Raw genomic sequence first — 17,258 nt, 5'->3', positions numbered from 1 at the left:
TAACGGAATTGTATTTCTCTATTACAGTGCCAACATGAGTTTCGATATACAGAAGCGCAAACCGGCGCCACGGGTGTTCTGCGACATTTGCGATGAATTTGACCTACACGAAACCGAGGACTGCCCGAAACAGTGCTCCGACAGTCCACCGGAATCGCTCAAGCATCCGTCGGATGGCAAGGAACGGAAAGTGCCGCCACCGAGAAAGTACTGCGAAAGTTGTGAAGGTAAAGCACGCTAATAGCTGTGCATGTGATTATCCTTTTTTTTTTAAGTAGGTTGTTCTGTGCCAGTATGTAAATTTTATTATAATTTTACTGCCCTGCATTGAGGATGCGGATTTTTTCCGTTGTTTTCATTGAATGTTAAACGTTAAGCGAATTTTTTTTCTACCATCTCCATTGTTGAACCTTTTTTTTAATCTCTTTGCTTGGGGAACAATATCAAGATCAGAAGCGTTTACGTAACGAACGTTTTCTTTTTTGCACTTGGCAAAACACAATTTAGCCTTTTTCTTTTACTGTTGATGTGGCCAGCAGATTATTCTCGTGAAGAATGGAAATAAAATGTTTTCTTCAAAATGCATTCTACTATACAACGAAAGACGCAATCCGGCAGGAGAAAGAAAAAACCAATTCCCCAGAAATGTTACCGTCCGTAAGCGATGGAAAGGATAGCAATTTAAGTAGCAAAAACCGTACCGTGATAACGTTACTCTTCCATCTCTGGTTTACTGCTACGCCAGAGAATTAATGGTCGGGTGGGTCGGTCAGTAAAACCGGGAACTTTTATATTGTATACTATTGTGCCTCATGTCAGCTTGCCCCGTTGATCGAAGTGGTAGGAGGTCGTTCGAAGGCTGGTCGTAAATTCAGGTGGATTATGGCGTAATATCCTTTGAACAGACAATTAGCAAACATCCTGTTCGGCCACGAAACTACTAGTTTGAAGCAGTCACGTTGTTGCTCATTGCTATAAGAATGCAACAAAAACGGCACTTAGTTAAATGGTTTGGAAGAGTAAATTTATTATTCAAACAACTAAATTACTGCACACTAGTTCGTAAAGTTTATTTATTGTATGATTCCACACGTAAAGTGAAGGCGTCTGCTTAGCTTTCTTTAGTCTTTACACCACGTTCCATCCATAACGAGTCACCAATATTTTTTCTTTGTTTCCTATTTTCAGTGTTTGGCCACGAAATTGGAGAATGTCCCGATGATGAGACGTACTAGGAGGACGAAATTGAAGGCGACTTGCATCGTGTTCGTCTCATAATAGCTCATTTGGCGCTGTACCAGCGACTGTCTTGTGTGGTTTAGTTTAGGTATTTATTTAAGAGTAGTCTTTTAAAAAGAGGAATTCGAGGTTGTTTTTAGCAAACGAAGGGAGAACAGTAAATTATTAACGCGAGGCTTCAGTTGAACCTTTCATGAATATGTTATTTTCTGATAGTTGAATTGTTAGTAGCAGATTTCATCAGTTGAGCACGTGTCCTTCAATTTAGACCGCGTTGGTCGTTTCCGTTCGGATAATTTAACAATAATCATGAAAAGGCAGTTTATGATAGATAGAATAATGCAATATTTATACTGAAACAATATAGGTCACCATTCTTACACACTAGAACACATTCACGCACTTCCTGTTGCGAGACCACCAGACCATCCGAAAGTCCAAACAGTGCAGAGTCTGGGGTGTCCCTCGACACACCGCTCAATCGCCACCTTCCTTTTTCTCCTTCATCGCCTCGCGGAATCGCTCCTCGAACAGCGACAACTCGGACAGAAGATCGGTGATGGCGTTCATGAACGCTTCGTGAGGGGAATATTCCGACGTCGTTTGGATGCGCAGTACGAACTTGTGCTCGAGCGGATGGGGAAGTTTGTAGCCAGCGAACAGCACATTCGGGTCCTTCAGTAGCTGGCTGTTTTCATAGTGGCCAATAGTGCGCAGAACGAAAGAAAGAGAACGTATGCATTTGTTAGCCCATGGACCGGGACATTGTTCCGAAGCTGTAAGGATGCCTCTGAGAGTCAGAATCTTACTTGCGAATCATGTTTCCTAGCGTATGATCCTCCTTATTTACGGTGAAAATGGCCGCGTTTGGAACTTTCATGTCAAGTTCTTTAATAATTCTGTAACGGGGAAAAGGTAAGCATTACCGAAGAACATATCACATCCCAAACTACCGGCTTCCCAAACTCACTTTTTCTCTCCTTCGTATAGAAGGAAAGATTCGAAGGTTGGCGGTGCGTTCATGGTAAGGCCTAAAACAACGACGAAGCGGTAACTATCAGAAGCTGCTTTGAAATGATTCTTTTAACAAATGATCACTGTTTTCCGCTTTAAAACAAAGTTTATTTCGGCGCGTTGTTTACAACACTAGTGCGTTTGTCGGCAGTTTTAGTTCTCTGCCGCTCTGTCGAATATTTGACAGCTCGTGTGCATCAAATCATTTGACCAGTCGATGTTTCGTCGCGTGGATGACAGCGTTGAGCATCAAAGAATTAAAACTAAAGCGGTATGAATTAGTGAAATACTATTTAACAGGAGAATTTTTGATAATTATATAATTTTTAGGATATATTTCACAACGCGGGGAAGGCAAGACTTCCGATTAAATCCTCATTTATTTCGTTCAAACATCGGTTGGTACGCACACCAAACCGAGTCTCATTCGCGACCGCACCAACACACCGTTACTCCATCGGAGCTCGTGTGAAGTTTCCGTGCTTTCGCATCTCGGGTGTGCCGACATTTGTGTTTTGCGTGCTGATCGATGTGAAGCGCGATTCCGTAACCAAATCGTCCGCGAATCGCGACTGCCTGGGAACCAGAGATAAAAACTACAAGTAAACAATCGCGCATTGCTTCATGTTAGCCTCGCCCATATCGATGTTTTCATTGATTTTGTGATTAGTTTGTGTTGCTAGCAGTTATTTTGTGTGGTCCTTCGCGATAGTTGTAAACTGCATGTGCACCAGACGGTCAAGCAGGAAACACCAAACCGTAGTGCTAATTGTCGACCTATACTCCTGTGGGGGATTGGTTTTGCTTGGCCTCCTGGAAGTGAAAGTGGTTACGTGTGTTACCTTTTTTTTTTGTTCAATTTCAGTCTGGGTTTTCTTTTGCAAAAATGTTTTTGAGGATTGTGGAAAAGAAGGCAAGCATCTTCCATGACAGCAGCTGTCAAACAATCAAAGTCCTGCGGAGCCGAGCGAAAACAAAACAAATTTAGTGTGTCGGTAGCTTCCTTGTTAGTTTAATCCCATTTTTTGAATAACATCATTGCTATTTTCATTCTCTAGGAGGGTTGTCGAGGAGCGGAAAAGTGCATTTTCACCGGTTTGTTGTGTTGTTCGTGCTCGTGTGTGGTTCCAAGGAGCAAACATCCTTATCCAACCAGTATTGTGTGAAGCGTCCTGTATTTGGCACGATTGCTATGTCCAGTCGCTGTCGTAAAAGTTCTTTTACATACGTTAAGTGAGTCCTTGTTGGCACGTCTTTTTGTCCCGGTTATCGGCCTCTTGTAGTAAAGCCACACTCACCGTGCAGTGAAGAAAAATCTTGAAACAGAAGGTTCCCATCAGCAGTGCTGCCCCAGTAGTATTATTGTTAAACGATAAGGGTAGGGCAAAGTGGTACGTCCGTCAACGTCGAGAAGAAAGCAGGAAGTAATATAAAAAGGGATACACAAATCCTAGCTCGCCATCATCCGAACGGAGCGACCCGCGAACTAACAGCACCGTCAAAGAAACAATCATGGCTGAGGCGGCAAACAATGGCGCAGCATCGACCGCAGCCACCGCCGCTGCATCCGGGGGCGCGGCCTCAACGGCGGGGGCACCGGTGGCGAACAACAACGGCGTCGTCAACACGAACCCGAACGCCGAAGTCATCCGTGGTCAGTTGTTCGAGGTTGGCCCGCGGTACATAAATCTGGCATACATCGGCGAAGGAGCCTACGGAATGGTTGTGTAAGTAGCTGACACATTCTTCACCCACCACCTCCGAATGTGGCCCGAATATGGTGCCTTCCAAATCCACGCAAATTCGGTATCGTTTTGAGCGGATGATAGCGAACGATTTTTTACACCGCCTCAACGGGTCGCCGTTTTCGGCATCGTCCAATCGATGGCTCCGCCATCGGTGACCTACTTGTTTCGGCTGTTCTGTTCATGCTTTTACTTTTTATGGGTTTCGCCCTGGTCGTCGTAGTTGGCGACGGTGGAGACGTTTCTTAACTGTCACAATTGTGTACGATGTTGTTGGCAGTATCTTATCTGCATTGGTTTGTCTTTACAAAACCTTTCCAGCTTGCAACTTGGACACTACCCTTAAACAGCGCGATGAACTACCAAATGAGCCCTTGCAAACCAGAAAATCAATAGAAATTCTTCACATAGGATCTACAAACTCTACATAGCGAAAGCAGTTCCTCGAGTGCCAATGCTGTCCCATTTTCAGTGGCACAATCTGGGGCATAATGCGGGAGTAGACAGGATAAGAACGGCATGCCCCGGAACGTCAAAGGGGGTCGGTTGGACAAAGAGATGCCATCGCCCGAGTGACTTGGCCGGCGGGGCGATAACGATGCCCTTTTACCTCCAGCTGGACGACGGAGGGCGTACGAGTCGATGATCCGCTGTCGCTATCTGTGGCTCGTAACGGATCGATTACCACTGGAGCCACGCTTCCGGTGTGGTCTTAAACTTTCTTATTTTTGTTTGCACTCGGAATGCTCGACGGTTGAGGTTTTTTATTCACTAACACTAACTCCAGGAGGTCGCGTTTTAAACCGTCATCTTCGTATGCTGCCGTGCTGGAAGAATTTGCAATTACAATTCCTGAGTCATCCATGCCTAATGTATTATGAGCAATGAGTCATACGAAGTTTTTACATCTTTTTATGTTCAAATTTGTAGCAAATAGCCATTTGGGTTAAGTATTTAATTCGGCATGATTTCAAACTATAGTTTGCTGTAAACTGCTAATGAAATCAATGGATGAGGTAAGGCTTGTTTGAAGCTAACCCTCTTTTCCCTCGAGGTCTGACAAAGCTTCTTTTGATACATCTACCTGATCACTCAAATTACAAGTTACATTAAATTACTCAATACCAGTGAAATCTCCCTAGACTTGTGTCCTTTCAGTGGTACTGGCGGCTTCGAAGAAATATCGGAACACGGATTCATGTTCGAATACCGGGGATGGTTTACCCAACCATCACCCAAGTAAATTGATTAAAATCCATTCGCTTTTTGGCAAATTATTTATAAACTGGGCGTGGTACTCTGGGGTAGCTCTCCCGGGATTTGCATCCATCGTTCGAGCACTTTGAGCCATCTTTCCTCTCCCCTCGGGATGATGTTATCGGGGAAGCAGGGGGCACAAATATTTGCCACCGAAAAGGACGTTACCCCGCGGGCCACTGCTGGAAAACGAGGCCCCCTGCAATAACAGCGGCGAATTGGCAAATAGGCAGCCCAATTGTGGTGCCAGTTACAGCCTGTTGATGTTGTGAAAATTGTATCGATTTTATGTTTTGCTTACGGGCCCTGTTTTGTTATGTCGGTCTTACCACAACGGCCAGCCCGTTCTGTGAGCATAAATTAACAGATATCGCTCTGGCAATGGCCGCCCGCCGATACTAATCAAGCACGATTCGTGACGGTAAACTTTGCTAAGCCTTTGAAAGTTGTATTATATCGCTCATAATTACCGGATGCTGTAAGATTCTCTTTCATTGTGTATCTTTGCCTTCCCGAACCTGTTACGGTGCGCTGTCACGTGTTGCTTCGAAATGTCTACACCAAACCGTCCTCCGTGAACCTTTTCTTGTGCTTCTGCTCTAGGCTTACTATGGGCGGTCCTTTTTTCATCCAACACATCAATGGAAATGTCTTGATGTTTACAATATCTTCTTCTCCAGCGCTTCGTTCCTATCCCGTGTCCATCCCTGTTCGTCCTGTTGCGTAAAACACCATAGCATAGCAAGCGCCGTGACACGTACGCACCAGCCCGGATCAAAGTCCTGCTTTCGCCATGGTATGCCCAGCATGAGACATCCTTAGAGCAGACATGTTTCCAACCAACGAAGCATGTGTGTGTGTGTGTTCTTGTTCGCCTTTCTAGGACACGCTTTCCACGTCGGGCGGGGATTATCGTGATTTTGTTTTCCTTTCCTTTCCGCCTGTTTGGAGCGAAACTTTGCTGTATGTGTAAATGTGTGCCCGCATTTGCTTTTTGATGTAGCAGCAAGTGAGCAAAGAGTGTCAATTTTTCAGACATCAGGATCACCGTTCTCCGCAGTTTTCCTTTTGTGTTCTATTTCGTGATCAAATATGCACGGTGTTTGATCTTGGCGCAATATGAAATATTTTCAATTAAAGGGGCGTCAAAATAAAGAAACTCGCCTAAAGAGAGGTGTCGGTAGTAATGAAGGAATAATTACAAGTCTTTTGAGATCGTAGGTACGAAAAAATTTGTTGCTCTTTTTTTACAGAATCTTCTTTTTCTGCCATAATATTTTGTGGGAAATTTCTGTATCTTGTTTTTTGTTCGTTGAATGAATACTCTCGCCACATCATCCTTATCATAATTGCACCGTACGCAATTTGTTTCAATGGGCTCGTTATGGCTGCTTTTACGGTGTTTTTGCGATGATAAACCAAACTCGCAACATAAAGGCCCACCTTTATGGAGGCCTCTTTTTTCCCGCCTTCCACGATGGTTTGGGGGGGGGGCACGAGAGTGTATCAAGCATTTCCGTTCGGTATAATTAAAATTCATTCACTCGGCATTGCGGCCCATCTCCGGGCGGGCGGACGTGCCGGATGCGTGATTGCGAATCCTTGCGGGAGTTCCGTCGGTGCGTGCGGTCCGGATTTGCGTGCAAAGTGCGCATTCTTTTCCGTCGTCCGTTTCCCGAAAGCGCACGGAAAAGGTGATTATGTCAGTCACGGGGAAATGGTAGAACTTCTGACCGCTCCGCAAATCGGGTGGGGTTGGTACTGTTGCGTGATTCCTTCCCGGTGTTGTTTAAAGGTGGCCAGTCGCAAATAGATTACCAGGAATCTGTCGGGATAAAGATAAATCTTGCCGAAATAGAAGTGCTTCTCTGGAAACACGTTTTCTCACTGCAAGTTACCGACACATTACGTTACGTGCCGTTTTTTTGTTTGTTTCTATTTGCTTTCATTGAACGAATGTTTCTAGTGGTTCAGTTCTAGTTTTGAGTTGAATCATTCTTATTCATTCTTTCGTTCTCTCTTTTTTCCGAGATTTCTTTTTTCCGTTCTGTAGAATCAGCAAGAGATACGTACTTTTTTATTTTTTATTCATTTCCTACGAGTTGAGTTACAAGTTTACAAATATTTCCACTTTGCTAACATTAAATTGCAGTTGTGTATATTAGTTTGCAAATCCTGTCGTGCAAAATACAGTCGTCGTCCTTCCTCCCATCCTTTTACCACTCAAAAGATGGTAAATAGAGCGTGGTAGAGTGGTGAACAGCCTGAGAATTCTATCCATCACCCGTTTTGTCCGTCACGTTGACTGACGTCAAGAATTCTCGTTGTGCTGTCAGCACTCCGAAACCCTGTCGGACAAATGAAGCCTGCAAATGGTACATGAAGTGCAACGAATAAATGGATAGACATTCATTCGTGCCTTCGGTGGTAGGAAGGCACTGGAAAAACATGTTGTTGAACGCCATAACCACCACAGGAGGAGTACGTAGACCCTGAAGTCCTTTAAAGCTTACTTTTGTTTCGTGAGTAAACGTGGCTGATATTCATAAATATGCTTTTAACTTTCTGTGTCTATTTCCCGTGGAGCGAAGACTATTCGCATCCACACTGTACTGTTGTCAACTGTTTTCATAGATTTCGGACGATTTTTTTTAAATGATTGGCTACTCAAACACTTCTTATCGCCTAGCAAATGACACTCGTCGTCCATCGTCTGTTGGTTCCCGCGGAATTTCGATTCCCACCGTATTTGTTTACGATAAGGAAGGCCCTTCAGAAAAAGCGGCCGTTTATCTCTCGCTCGCACAAGAAATTGAACGTGTTGCAATTGCCGGTACCGCGTCTTATTTCCCTCCTTCCTCTGCCTCACCTTTCGATTGGGTCGCAAACCTAGACCAAGACCGGGGGGAGGTTGGCGTCTTATGGGTGGAACGAAAAACACATTACACACCCACATAGGAGCCGACCTTATCCAAGCTCTTATCAGCCCTTGAGAGCCGCCGCTCGATGACGCGCTGAAAGCATACATTCACGCTTTCGCATATCCCGTGCGTGTTTTGGTATCGTTTTGGTGGGCGAACTAGGCAAATAAAAGTAAAATCGACACCGCCATGGCCTGTCAACAAGCGGCAAGCTAGTCATCGTTGCGCCCCCATTCCCAACAGGCGAAGGACCACTTCCACTATTGACGAGCAGATGGCGTGGCTCGAGATGGGTTGGTAATCTTTGTCGATGGCTCTCCGTGTGCGTCTGTTTGAGATGTCGTTGAAAGGGAAAACTCATCATCATCGTCGTGGCCGTCTTTACCTTAGGATAAGCTGCTTCATTCTTCGAACCGGACTGGCATTGTGGGGGAGGGGAGGAGCTTTTTCTCTCGTTTGAACGAGCTTGAAATTTTCCTTAATTCAATTTGCCAGCCTATTCGACGTAGTGAGGGGCGAGGTGGTGAAGATGGTCGGAGGGCAAAACGCAATATATCTCCGAGACATGGGTAGTATTGGGTCGACTCAGCGGGACATGGTAGGATTCAAAAGCTCGAAGGGATCTGCAAAAATCATTTCAATTCATCCAGACGCAGCACAATAATAAATCACTTAAATACGATGGTGGCGTTTGAAAACACGTTGGAAGAGGAGGAGGACGATGAGGTGGGTTCGGGATTCATATGAATCTCCACGTCTCGTGCCAACCCAAACCCGACGATGTGATCAAAGTGATTTTCCTCTGGCGGCAATGGTGTATGCCGGTTATTATCATTAGTCCTGCCAAGTCCATGACGAAAGTGGATTTCTTTATCCGCGCGCGCCCTGTTGCGTCGGAGCATTGGAACGATTTATTTTCCCACCCTGTGTGTTGGGGATTTTTACTGCCGTTGCCACAAAAGCTTTACACATTCTCACCTCTCTCGCCCGGGAACGCGAGGAAAACCCGGCGATTATATCTTCCGTTTCGGGGAAAAATGGGGTGTGAGTGTGTGCGCACACGCTTTAATAAACAATGAGAGCCTGTCAAATGCACAAAAGTACGAGCGGCGAGGGCACGTCTTTCGAGAGAACGGTTTAATTCGATACCGGCTTGCCTGCGGAGATGAAATAATCAGTTTTCAGGAGGTGAAGCTTTATGCTTCGTGTTACTAGTTGGGATAGAAACTATTTATTTCTTACTTCTAATCTCAAAGCATAAGCTACTATTTTATTTTATAGCTCTTCCATGTTGAATGAATAAGTCTATGACGATTATTCATGCAAGGTAATTCAATCAAACATGTAAAATTAATGAGTAGCGTTGGACTCATACGCTCAGTTTTTAAAATGCCCCCTAAAGTCGATGCTCAGCATGCAGCCCGCAACAAGTTCTAAAACATTTGGAAATGTATAACCAGACACAAAGAATTATAAGTTGCTATAAATTTAATAGCTTTCATTCCATTTGTATTTCTCCAAAACGGTAAAGGAAATGCTTTTTTTTAGCAATTTCAATAGCCTGTTCTAGGCCTTTCCCTTTTCTAGCAGCTCAGATGATCCACTCGGGTTAGATAATCAACCGTGGCGCCCAATTTCAAACGAAAACGACGCTTTTCAGTGAAATGTGCCGCTTCTCGTTAAGTCTCTCTTGATTAGAAAACTTCCCCGCGTTAACGTAATTGATCGGCACCACATTTCACCATTTTCTTTCGGTTTATTTTAATACTTTTCATCACGTTGGTCCATTTCTGCTCCCTCGAATACACATCACAACAAATCCCGACGATGAGCGTTAAACTGCACCCAGACGATTGTGCAAACATAAACTTTTATCGCCCGCGCGTTTGCTTCGTTGATCCCTTTCGCATCGATTTAAGCTGACGTTTTTCTCGCGCTGGGGTTCCGTTTGTTTTCCTCTCAAAATGAAACGGCCAGAGCTTTTGGTCGGTGTTGTTTGTTTTGGAAATGGCGCATTGTTCAAGGGGTTATTGGGTGTGGTTTGGGGGTGTTTCCCTTTTTTTTCTATTTTGTTCATCCTATCATTCCATCAAGAAAGGGTTAAAAGGATTTTTTCCAGTTTCTCTCTCACTCTTTAAAACAAGTAACCCCCCCCCCCCCCCCCCCCCCCCCCACCTTGCTTGTCTACTTACATCAAGGCGATGAGCGAGCGATTTGTCTTTTTTAAAAATTGTCTCCAATTGACCCTTGGGCAAGGACTGACCGGTGGATCCTTCCCAGAACGAGGGTATCGCCATTCCGATGGGATGGGAAAGTAATTTCACGCACTCATCGCTTGTTTACCATGCCCGAGACCGGTCAACTTGAGCGACAAGCGTTGTTGGATAAGTTTTTGTATCAAAAAGTTTCAGAAACATTTCAAATACGTCGACTGAAAAGTTTTAACCAATGAAACATCTTGGTATGTAGTGGAACTTTTTAACGGCTTCCATTCGTCGAAGTGTAAAAGGGTTTTATTTTATTTCGGAGTGTAATTTTCCCCGATTTAGACTACCTTAATTAGTGTACAAAAACCATCGGCCGTTGTTGAAATTTCCTCCGATCGATCACTTAGCATTATTTACACTCTGCACAAAGGGCACTCCAACGCCGTGAATTTGTGAAGTCGGTTATGAAGTGGCCGTACCGTCTAATCAACCCCAAATAGCCTCCAGTGCGCGCACCATTGTTCCCTGTTGCCGTTGGCTTTTCCCATCACACCACGATCAACCCTTCTCACACATAATGCGCTTCTCACCAGGCAGGACCTCCAATTTTGGTAGTGTTTGGTGGCGAGCGCCTTCCGGTTTGATTCAATTACTCTAATGCTTCGGCCGGGCCCGAGCCTTCCCCGGAGCGTGCCGGCCCCGGTAAATGTTATTTAATGCATTACTTTCGATGCTCTCCTTTTCTCCCCACCGGGTACAGCAATGTCGTCTCAAGGGCGGTGTGTTGCGCTGGAGGGTGTAGTTTTGATGGCGTTTAGGATTGACGTCCCGAATGGCGTCGGTACTATACCGGTGATGTTCTATTTATTCGATAACCGTTCCAGGGGTGGACGGTAATCGTTCGATCATTGTGGATTTTAGTTGATAGGGACCATGGGGGAGGTGATTAATCATACACAGTTCCTGTCACCCTCTCGTCGTTGGGCGGGTGTAACCTTGTTTTCCCAACCCGTACAAGCTTCATGGATCGAGCGGATGGTTGCATATTTTATTACCGGTGTCGGAAAAGTTGTTGAATGTCAACGGGCTAGCTATGTTGCCCATTTCGTCCAGTAATTTCCTTTTGAATGCCGTAAGAAATTCCATCAAACAAGGGAGCGTGTTTTTTCTTTGTACATCAAATAAATCAATTAGCACTTTCCCCGCGTTCGAAGAAATGCTAGCTAGAGAAATGTTAATAATTCAACTAGCGCTGCGAAAATCCTCGTCATCCTTTTTTCTTTTGCCGGCCGGAAAAGTACGTGACCGGAAAACGGCCCTGCCAAGTGCGGATGTTACAAACGTTTGTATAAACCTTCTAACGGAAGATTCAGATGAATCACTCGGAGATGAGGGCTGAACAGCAGGATGGCGGTATAAAGGGGGGCCACAGAGGTAGGAAAGAGGAATCACGAATAAAGGACTAATTTTTAAGTTTTCCCTCACTTTCCCTTAAGCTCACTAAATTGCTCGAGTTTCAATTCAACTTTCTCACTCAAGTTGCTATTTGCAGCGACGGATGTGTCAATTTTTCTCTCTTTTCCCCCCGCCTCGAGCCATACCGACGCGCGCAAATACCCTTGATTTGAGGATAATTTCATTTATTATGTTTGCTCCAACGGGCCAACATTTGCCAGAGCCCCGGATGCCATTTTGTTTCTCTCTTTTTTTGTCGAGTTCGGGTGTGGCTCGTATCCAGTGGTGTCCTCTCGTTGGCATTGATTTCCCGATCGTCTCAGCTACGATTAGCGCTAAACCGGCTTTCCATCCCCTCCTCTTCCCCGGTTCATGAAAGATTGATGGGCGTAAGCGATGAAATTTTAATTCCCAGCCCCATTGTTGTCACCTTTCCGGAATGTCTACGTTGCTCCGGAGGTTGAGGTTTCTCGGTTTTTCTTTCTTTTTTGTTGTGTACAGAAACGCAAATAGGCGTAGCCCTAGAAGGAGCTAGTGGTGGACCATTTATTAAAAATAAAGACTTTTTTCTCATTTTTTTTATCGCCATTTTTCTCCATCGTCCGCAAAGCATCGGGCGAACTTTGTTGCATGGGCTATTTTTGATTGTACATGCGGAAAAGCGGAGAGTGAAGGATGAAGAGAAACCGGAAACCGGATCTATGATGTACCTAGAGAGGAGAGGGGGCAGGTAAGGGTATGTGTGGCTCGCTGAAACCGGACGCGATAAAATGAGATAACGAACTACCCGGCCGCTTTTCCAATGTTTCGTCTTCTTTCTCTATCGCTGATGGGAGGCTTTTCCAACCAGCGATCCTCGGTGTGTGTTTGTGTGTGTGTGTTGGGGCTTTGGTGCTTCATTAAGCGTGGCGCAATCCCTCTGCGAAGCTTTCACGCGTTTCTTCCGGCGCCGATTCCCCGAACCGAACGAATCCTCGGTCGGCTAACGACGGTGAGGAAAATAGAAGCTTTGTTTGTGCCTTTCCCACGAGCTGCTGTTGTTGATGAGTGGATGAGCAGCAGTGACACGTGTCGCTGGCAAATTTCGTGCGCACATAAATGTCCGCTCCCATGTCCGCATCCTTCAGCCAGTGAATCTACTCCATTCTCACACTCGAAGGGCTTTTATGTTCCATTACCTGCGAACAAAAGTTAGTCGCCCAGAAAGGTGCTAGTTGGGTTTATTTCATGCCGAGCCGTTTTGTGTTTTTTTTTGTTCTTGTTTAGCTGGTTTGATACTCGTCCCTCCCATGCCCCATGCTCCGCTTACCTTATGTGAAACCGTGATGACGCCATTATCTACGCCATCATAATTCTTCACGATCATCATCGTTCTTTGCCGGGTTTTGGCGGTGTCACCTGTTGCGCGCGACATTTGTCGCGCAAACGAGTTTCGCACGAATTTGGGAGCGACCGTTTAGGGATAACATTGACACCGAACAATTGAAAAGTTGCTAGAATGGCGATTTGAATAAGTGAGTAAAGGGCAGTTTATTTAATCAATTTCATACTCTGTTTACAATCGATTTATTTTGATGTACATTAGAACAAGTAGTTGTCCTTGTTGATCTTCTGTTTTGGCCAACAAAACTTGTCAATCGGCTGGTTCCAAACTAATTACACATGAGTGTTTCGTTGTCCTCGTTTGCCCCTGCCCATTAATCCCTCGCAATCAAACAACTTCCCCTTGAAAATGTCGTCGACTAACGGGAGGACAAAATAATGCCCGCGAAGTGCAGATGGTCTGGCCCCTCCTTTCGTTTCACATTTTCCGTGTTTCAATTTTCCGCTTCACAAGGGAAAACCATTCGCAAACGTTGTGCTGTGATGGTACTAAAACTCCACCACTCCTTTTTCCCCCCACCTCGAGGGCACTTTCCCGAGCAGCCCGGGGAGGCCCAACGACACCCAAAGCATAGCCTCGTGACAAAAACCATTTATGCTGATATCACCGAAGAAAAAACTCGATTCGACCGGAATTTTCGGGCAATGTTGAGTGTGTTTACCTTTCCTTGGCATGAGTGCGTGGGTAATAGGATTTCAGCTTGCCGCCAGAGTGTACAAGATTAATTCATTCGCCACGTGTATCGTTATTCTGCCACGTTGAGCTGATACTGGAAAAAGTTGGCAAATGCTGAATATGTCGAAAGGGAGAGGGAAGAGTTTGTAGACAATGTATCTTTTAAAAGCACGAATTTATCCGATTTTTCATGAAGATGACGAGGGAACAACACACTAAAAAATGTAATCAAATAAATTGTAGTATGTTATTTTCATTGGAGAAAATGTGTAGTAAATCTTTGCCAACAAGAATTTTTAATTAAAGCACCATCTTTTTAAAGCTTCGATTTATCATGCCCGTAAAATTGAATGCAAATGTTTTTGCATTTTCCAAATAGCGAAGCATTAAAAAGAAACTGGCCCACCATGTTTACGGAAACCATTCCTAATCGTTAGTGATGACGATGGAAGTGATTCGTTTAAATGGATTCCTTGACCCTACCCTAAGCAAAGATCGATGCTTCCAAGAAAAGCATCGGGAGAGCATTTTCCTCCGCTTTCCGTTCACCGAAAACGACGAGCAGGTCAAAGTGAGCCGTGTTAGCTAATTAAATTTTGATTAACATTTTCCTTGGACGTCGGGAAGCATGGGACTTTCGTTCATCCGCTAAAACTTCGCGGCAGCAAGAAAACACAGGGTTTATTTTCATCCATCCATTTGGGGGAAAAGTCTAGTTCTCGCAAGGAAAGCTACGGCTACGGTTCCCATGTGGGAAAGCTCGGGTTTGGTAGCCATTTCCGATGGAAGTGTTTCTTCGTGGTATGGGTAACGAGACCGGTAGGCTTAAACATCTAATTCGACCCAATTCCCGGACGTCATTGACTCCAAATCTTACCAAAGCGGGGTTTTCTTTTTCCGAGGGCTTTTTCTAGGGAGTCCCGAATGCGTCGATAATTCGTTTGTTATCTTGCCCAGCTACTGTTGTAACATCTTGCACGTTAAACTCCCATAATTCGATTGTAGTATCAACAAAATATTTCCACGGTGCGTTACAGAATAAACTAAAATTATCTAACGTAATTCGATTTAGAATTTAGTAACAAGAAAAGCAAGATATCAGATATACCTAACCTTTATTTGAAGACGGTGGGATATTGTGTCCCTTTGGAAACGGTTACGCTCTTAGTCGCCAATCGCCTGGCTTCGGGATAATCGAATGTTTTGACCCAACTCAACCTTTCTCAATGCTACCAGCTCACGGTGAGAATTAAATAAAGGTGTGTCGTTTCGAGCATGGCGTCGTCGTCGCCGCCGTCGTTGTGCCTTTTGCGCCATCGTAAATGAAATATTACCAATTCAATTTCGCTTCACATCGTCGCCTTCGGTTCCGTTTCGGTTCCGTTTCGCGAAGACAGTGGTGAAAACACTGACATTTGGTAGGAGAAACGCGCACGTCCGGAGATTCCTTCAAATTGAATATCTAAATCATCGAAACGCTCGACAAGATTTGATTGTTGCAGTACGACTTTAGGCAATCGAAGGAAAGCAAGAGGTAAGAAAAATGCGAAACCATATCCGGGCTGGTGGAAAATCCGTATCCGTAAATTTGGCACGGAGAGGTTTGTTTGTGTGACTGTTCATTGTTTCTTTCTCCACCGGGGCAAAACTCTCGTGGGCGAAACGAACCGAAACGAACAATTGAACCTCGTTGACACGCAATAACTCTTCAGTGGCAATCTTTGCCGTTGCCATCGTTACCGAAGGACGAATGACGTTTTTCTCCTCTCTGTCTCTAGCGCGCTTTTGCTTTCGTTGTGGGTGCGTTGTTACGCACTTCGGTTAAATTTGGAACTCCGGGAGCTTATTTGCCTGCCGGCTTATTAATAGCCCGGACCGGTTTTATCCTTATCCGAAGACTCGCAAACTTTAGCCGTTCGTCTCCTTGTGTTGTCTTGGTGCGCCGATTTGTGGTTTTTCTGTGGAACATTACGTCCTGTTTTTTTCTTCCTTTTCTTCTTTTTCGTCAGCACAGGAAACCGGAGCGTTTTCCGGCGCGCGGAAGATGGGACGATTTTAGACGGATTGATTGGAAGCCTGATTGAATTTCCCTCGGGAGCTGGGGATGCTTTTTTTTAATATCCCCGACCGCTCTCTCCGCTTATGTCGTTTCAATCATCGACCTGCGAGTCGCAAAAAATAACAACTCCGGGAAGCCCACCAAGTGTCCTCAAGATTCCCGTCTTCCTGGAAGTGGAATCCCGGGCTTGTAATCATAAGCAGGAGATTCATTTTTTCTTGGTAATCTTTTTGCTTTTTGTTGGAATTTTCTGCTCCATCTCCGGGATCCCCATTGTGGATTATCGGTCTGTGGTTTTGGATCACAACATGTATCAAAACAGCCTACCGAAGGTGCATGTCTCTCTTCCTGTTGGATGCTCTAGCCTGAGTCCTTGTTCGCAATCTAAAATCCCAGGGTAATTTGAAACTTATTGCACAAACGAATTCATTTTAATTTGTTTCCTGCATCGATTCTGCAATACATTTTTATGTTTTTTTTTTGTAAATTTCTTCATTCGTAAACGCGCAGATGTTTACGGTTTTAGATGTTTATTAAAGCCGATTGAAATGATTGTAACCTTCACTTAATCCAGCACTTGTAAACGCCATTTTATCATGGCAACGAGAAGTGTTTTATTTGTACAGTTTTTATCAAAAAGGTTTGGTTTTTTTTATTGCGTTGCTCTGCAGCTTTTCGTTTTGACAGCTCCACCAAAGCAACCCATGAACCTGTTGTTCATGTGTTATGCTTCTGGTATTATTTTTTTAGTACATTTAAACAAACTTTATAATTTGAGTTGATTAAAAGCTATATTTGGAAAGTATGCTATTGCTTGAGAAAGTTTTTTAAAATGTGTATTAAGAAACAGTGTTAAGAAAATGTAATACCAGTCTAGCGATATTAAGTTCAACAAAAATGATTGAAAGTTACAATTTGTTAAAAGTTTCCAGTTAATTTTTAATGGAACATAAACGAACGGAGTTTAACGATCCAACGATTGGATGCTCAATCTAGGTTGTGGTTTTGTAAGAAGTGTAAATTAAATTTCAACAAAATAGATTGGCTAACCTCCAAAACAGAGCGTGTCCTCCGGTCTCCGATAGCACAGGGTGCATGTTTTGCATTTTTCGGAACACAACAGGTGAAAATCTCACGCTGCTTACCACATTCCACCGTACCCCCTCCGGGCACTTACACCACCATACTCCACCGTTCCGCTTCAATGGTTATTTATGGTCCTGTGCGAAGGTAAAAATAAACCATAAACATGGGAAAATGCTGCCCGTGTGCGCCAGTAAAAGCTCCCTTCGACACACCCTC

The 17,258-nt window shown here is 44.4% G+C and overlaps 3 protein-coding genes across 3 annotated transcripts in view; 2 read left to right on the top strand and 1 right to left on the bottom strand.

Annotated features, from left to right (window-relative positions):
- The window catches only part of LOC131292240 (restin homolog), a 52,477-nt gene extending 50,604 nt beyond the window's left edge, over positions 1-1,873 (top strand). The window contains exons 14-15 of the mRNA XM_058320797.1: positions 28-227; positions 1,189-1,873. Of these exons, the coding sequence (XP_058176780.1) occupies positions 28-227; positions 1,189-1,235 (247 nt within the window). The 3' untranslated portion in view covers positions 1,236-1,873. The remainder of the gene's footprint in view (positions 1-27; positions 228-1,188) is intronic.
- LOC131292256 (DNA-directed RNA polymerase II subunit RPB11) lies at positions 1,567-2,390 on the bottom strand. The gene is made up of 3 exons (XM_058320798.1): positions 2,210-2,390; positions 2,049-2,138; positions 1,567-1,927 (listed from the first exon to the last, which is right to left on the bottom strand). Exons 1-3 carry the CDS (start codon positions 2,260-2,262, stop codon positions 1,717-1,719), a joined length of 354 nt encoding a protein of 117 aa, XP_058176781.1. The 5' UTR covers positions 2,263-2,390; the 3' UTR covers positions 1,567-1,716.
- Positions 2,391-2,761: 371 nt separating this feature from the next.
- Positions 2,762-17,258, top strand: part of LOC131282188 (mitogen-activated protein kinase 1) — a 37,163-nt gene continuing 22,666 nt past the window's right edge. Inside the window, exons 1-2 of the mRNA XM_058311595.1 lie at positions 2,762-2,855; positions 3,312-3,980. Of these exons, the coding sequence (XP_058167578.1) occupies positions 3,766-3,980 (215 nt within the window). The 5' untranslated portion in view covers positions 2,762-2,855; positions 3,312-3,765. The remainder of the gene's footprint in view (positions 2,856-3,311; positions 3,981-17,258) is intronic.

The sequence above is a fragment of the Anopheles ziemanni genome, chromosome 2, assembly GCF_943734765.1.
Source record: "Anopheles ziemanni chromosome 2, idAnoZiCoDA_A2_x.2, whole genome shotgun sequence".
NCBI lineage: Eukaryota > Metazoa > Arthropoda > Insecta > Diptera > Culicidae > Anopheles > Anopheles ziemanni.
This window is presented reverse-complemented; position numbering and strand designations above follow the sequence as displayed.

Bases quoted from the DNA above. Each gene is read 5' to 3' on its own strand.
- LOC131292256 (XM_058320798.1), bottom strand. From the start codon at position 2,262: ATGAACGCACCGCCAACCTTCGAATCTTTCCTTCTATACGAAGGAGAG. The intron at 2,139-2,209 runs GTGAGTTTGGGA...TCCCCGTTACAG, and splicing joins CTATACGAAGGAGAGAAAAA to AATTATTAAAGAACTTGACA. The intron at 1,928-2,048 runs GTAAGATTCTGA...CTATGAAAACAG, and splicing joins CTAGGAAACATGATTCGCAA to CCAGCTACTGAAGGACCCGA.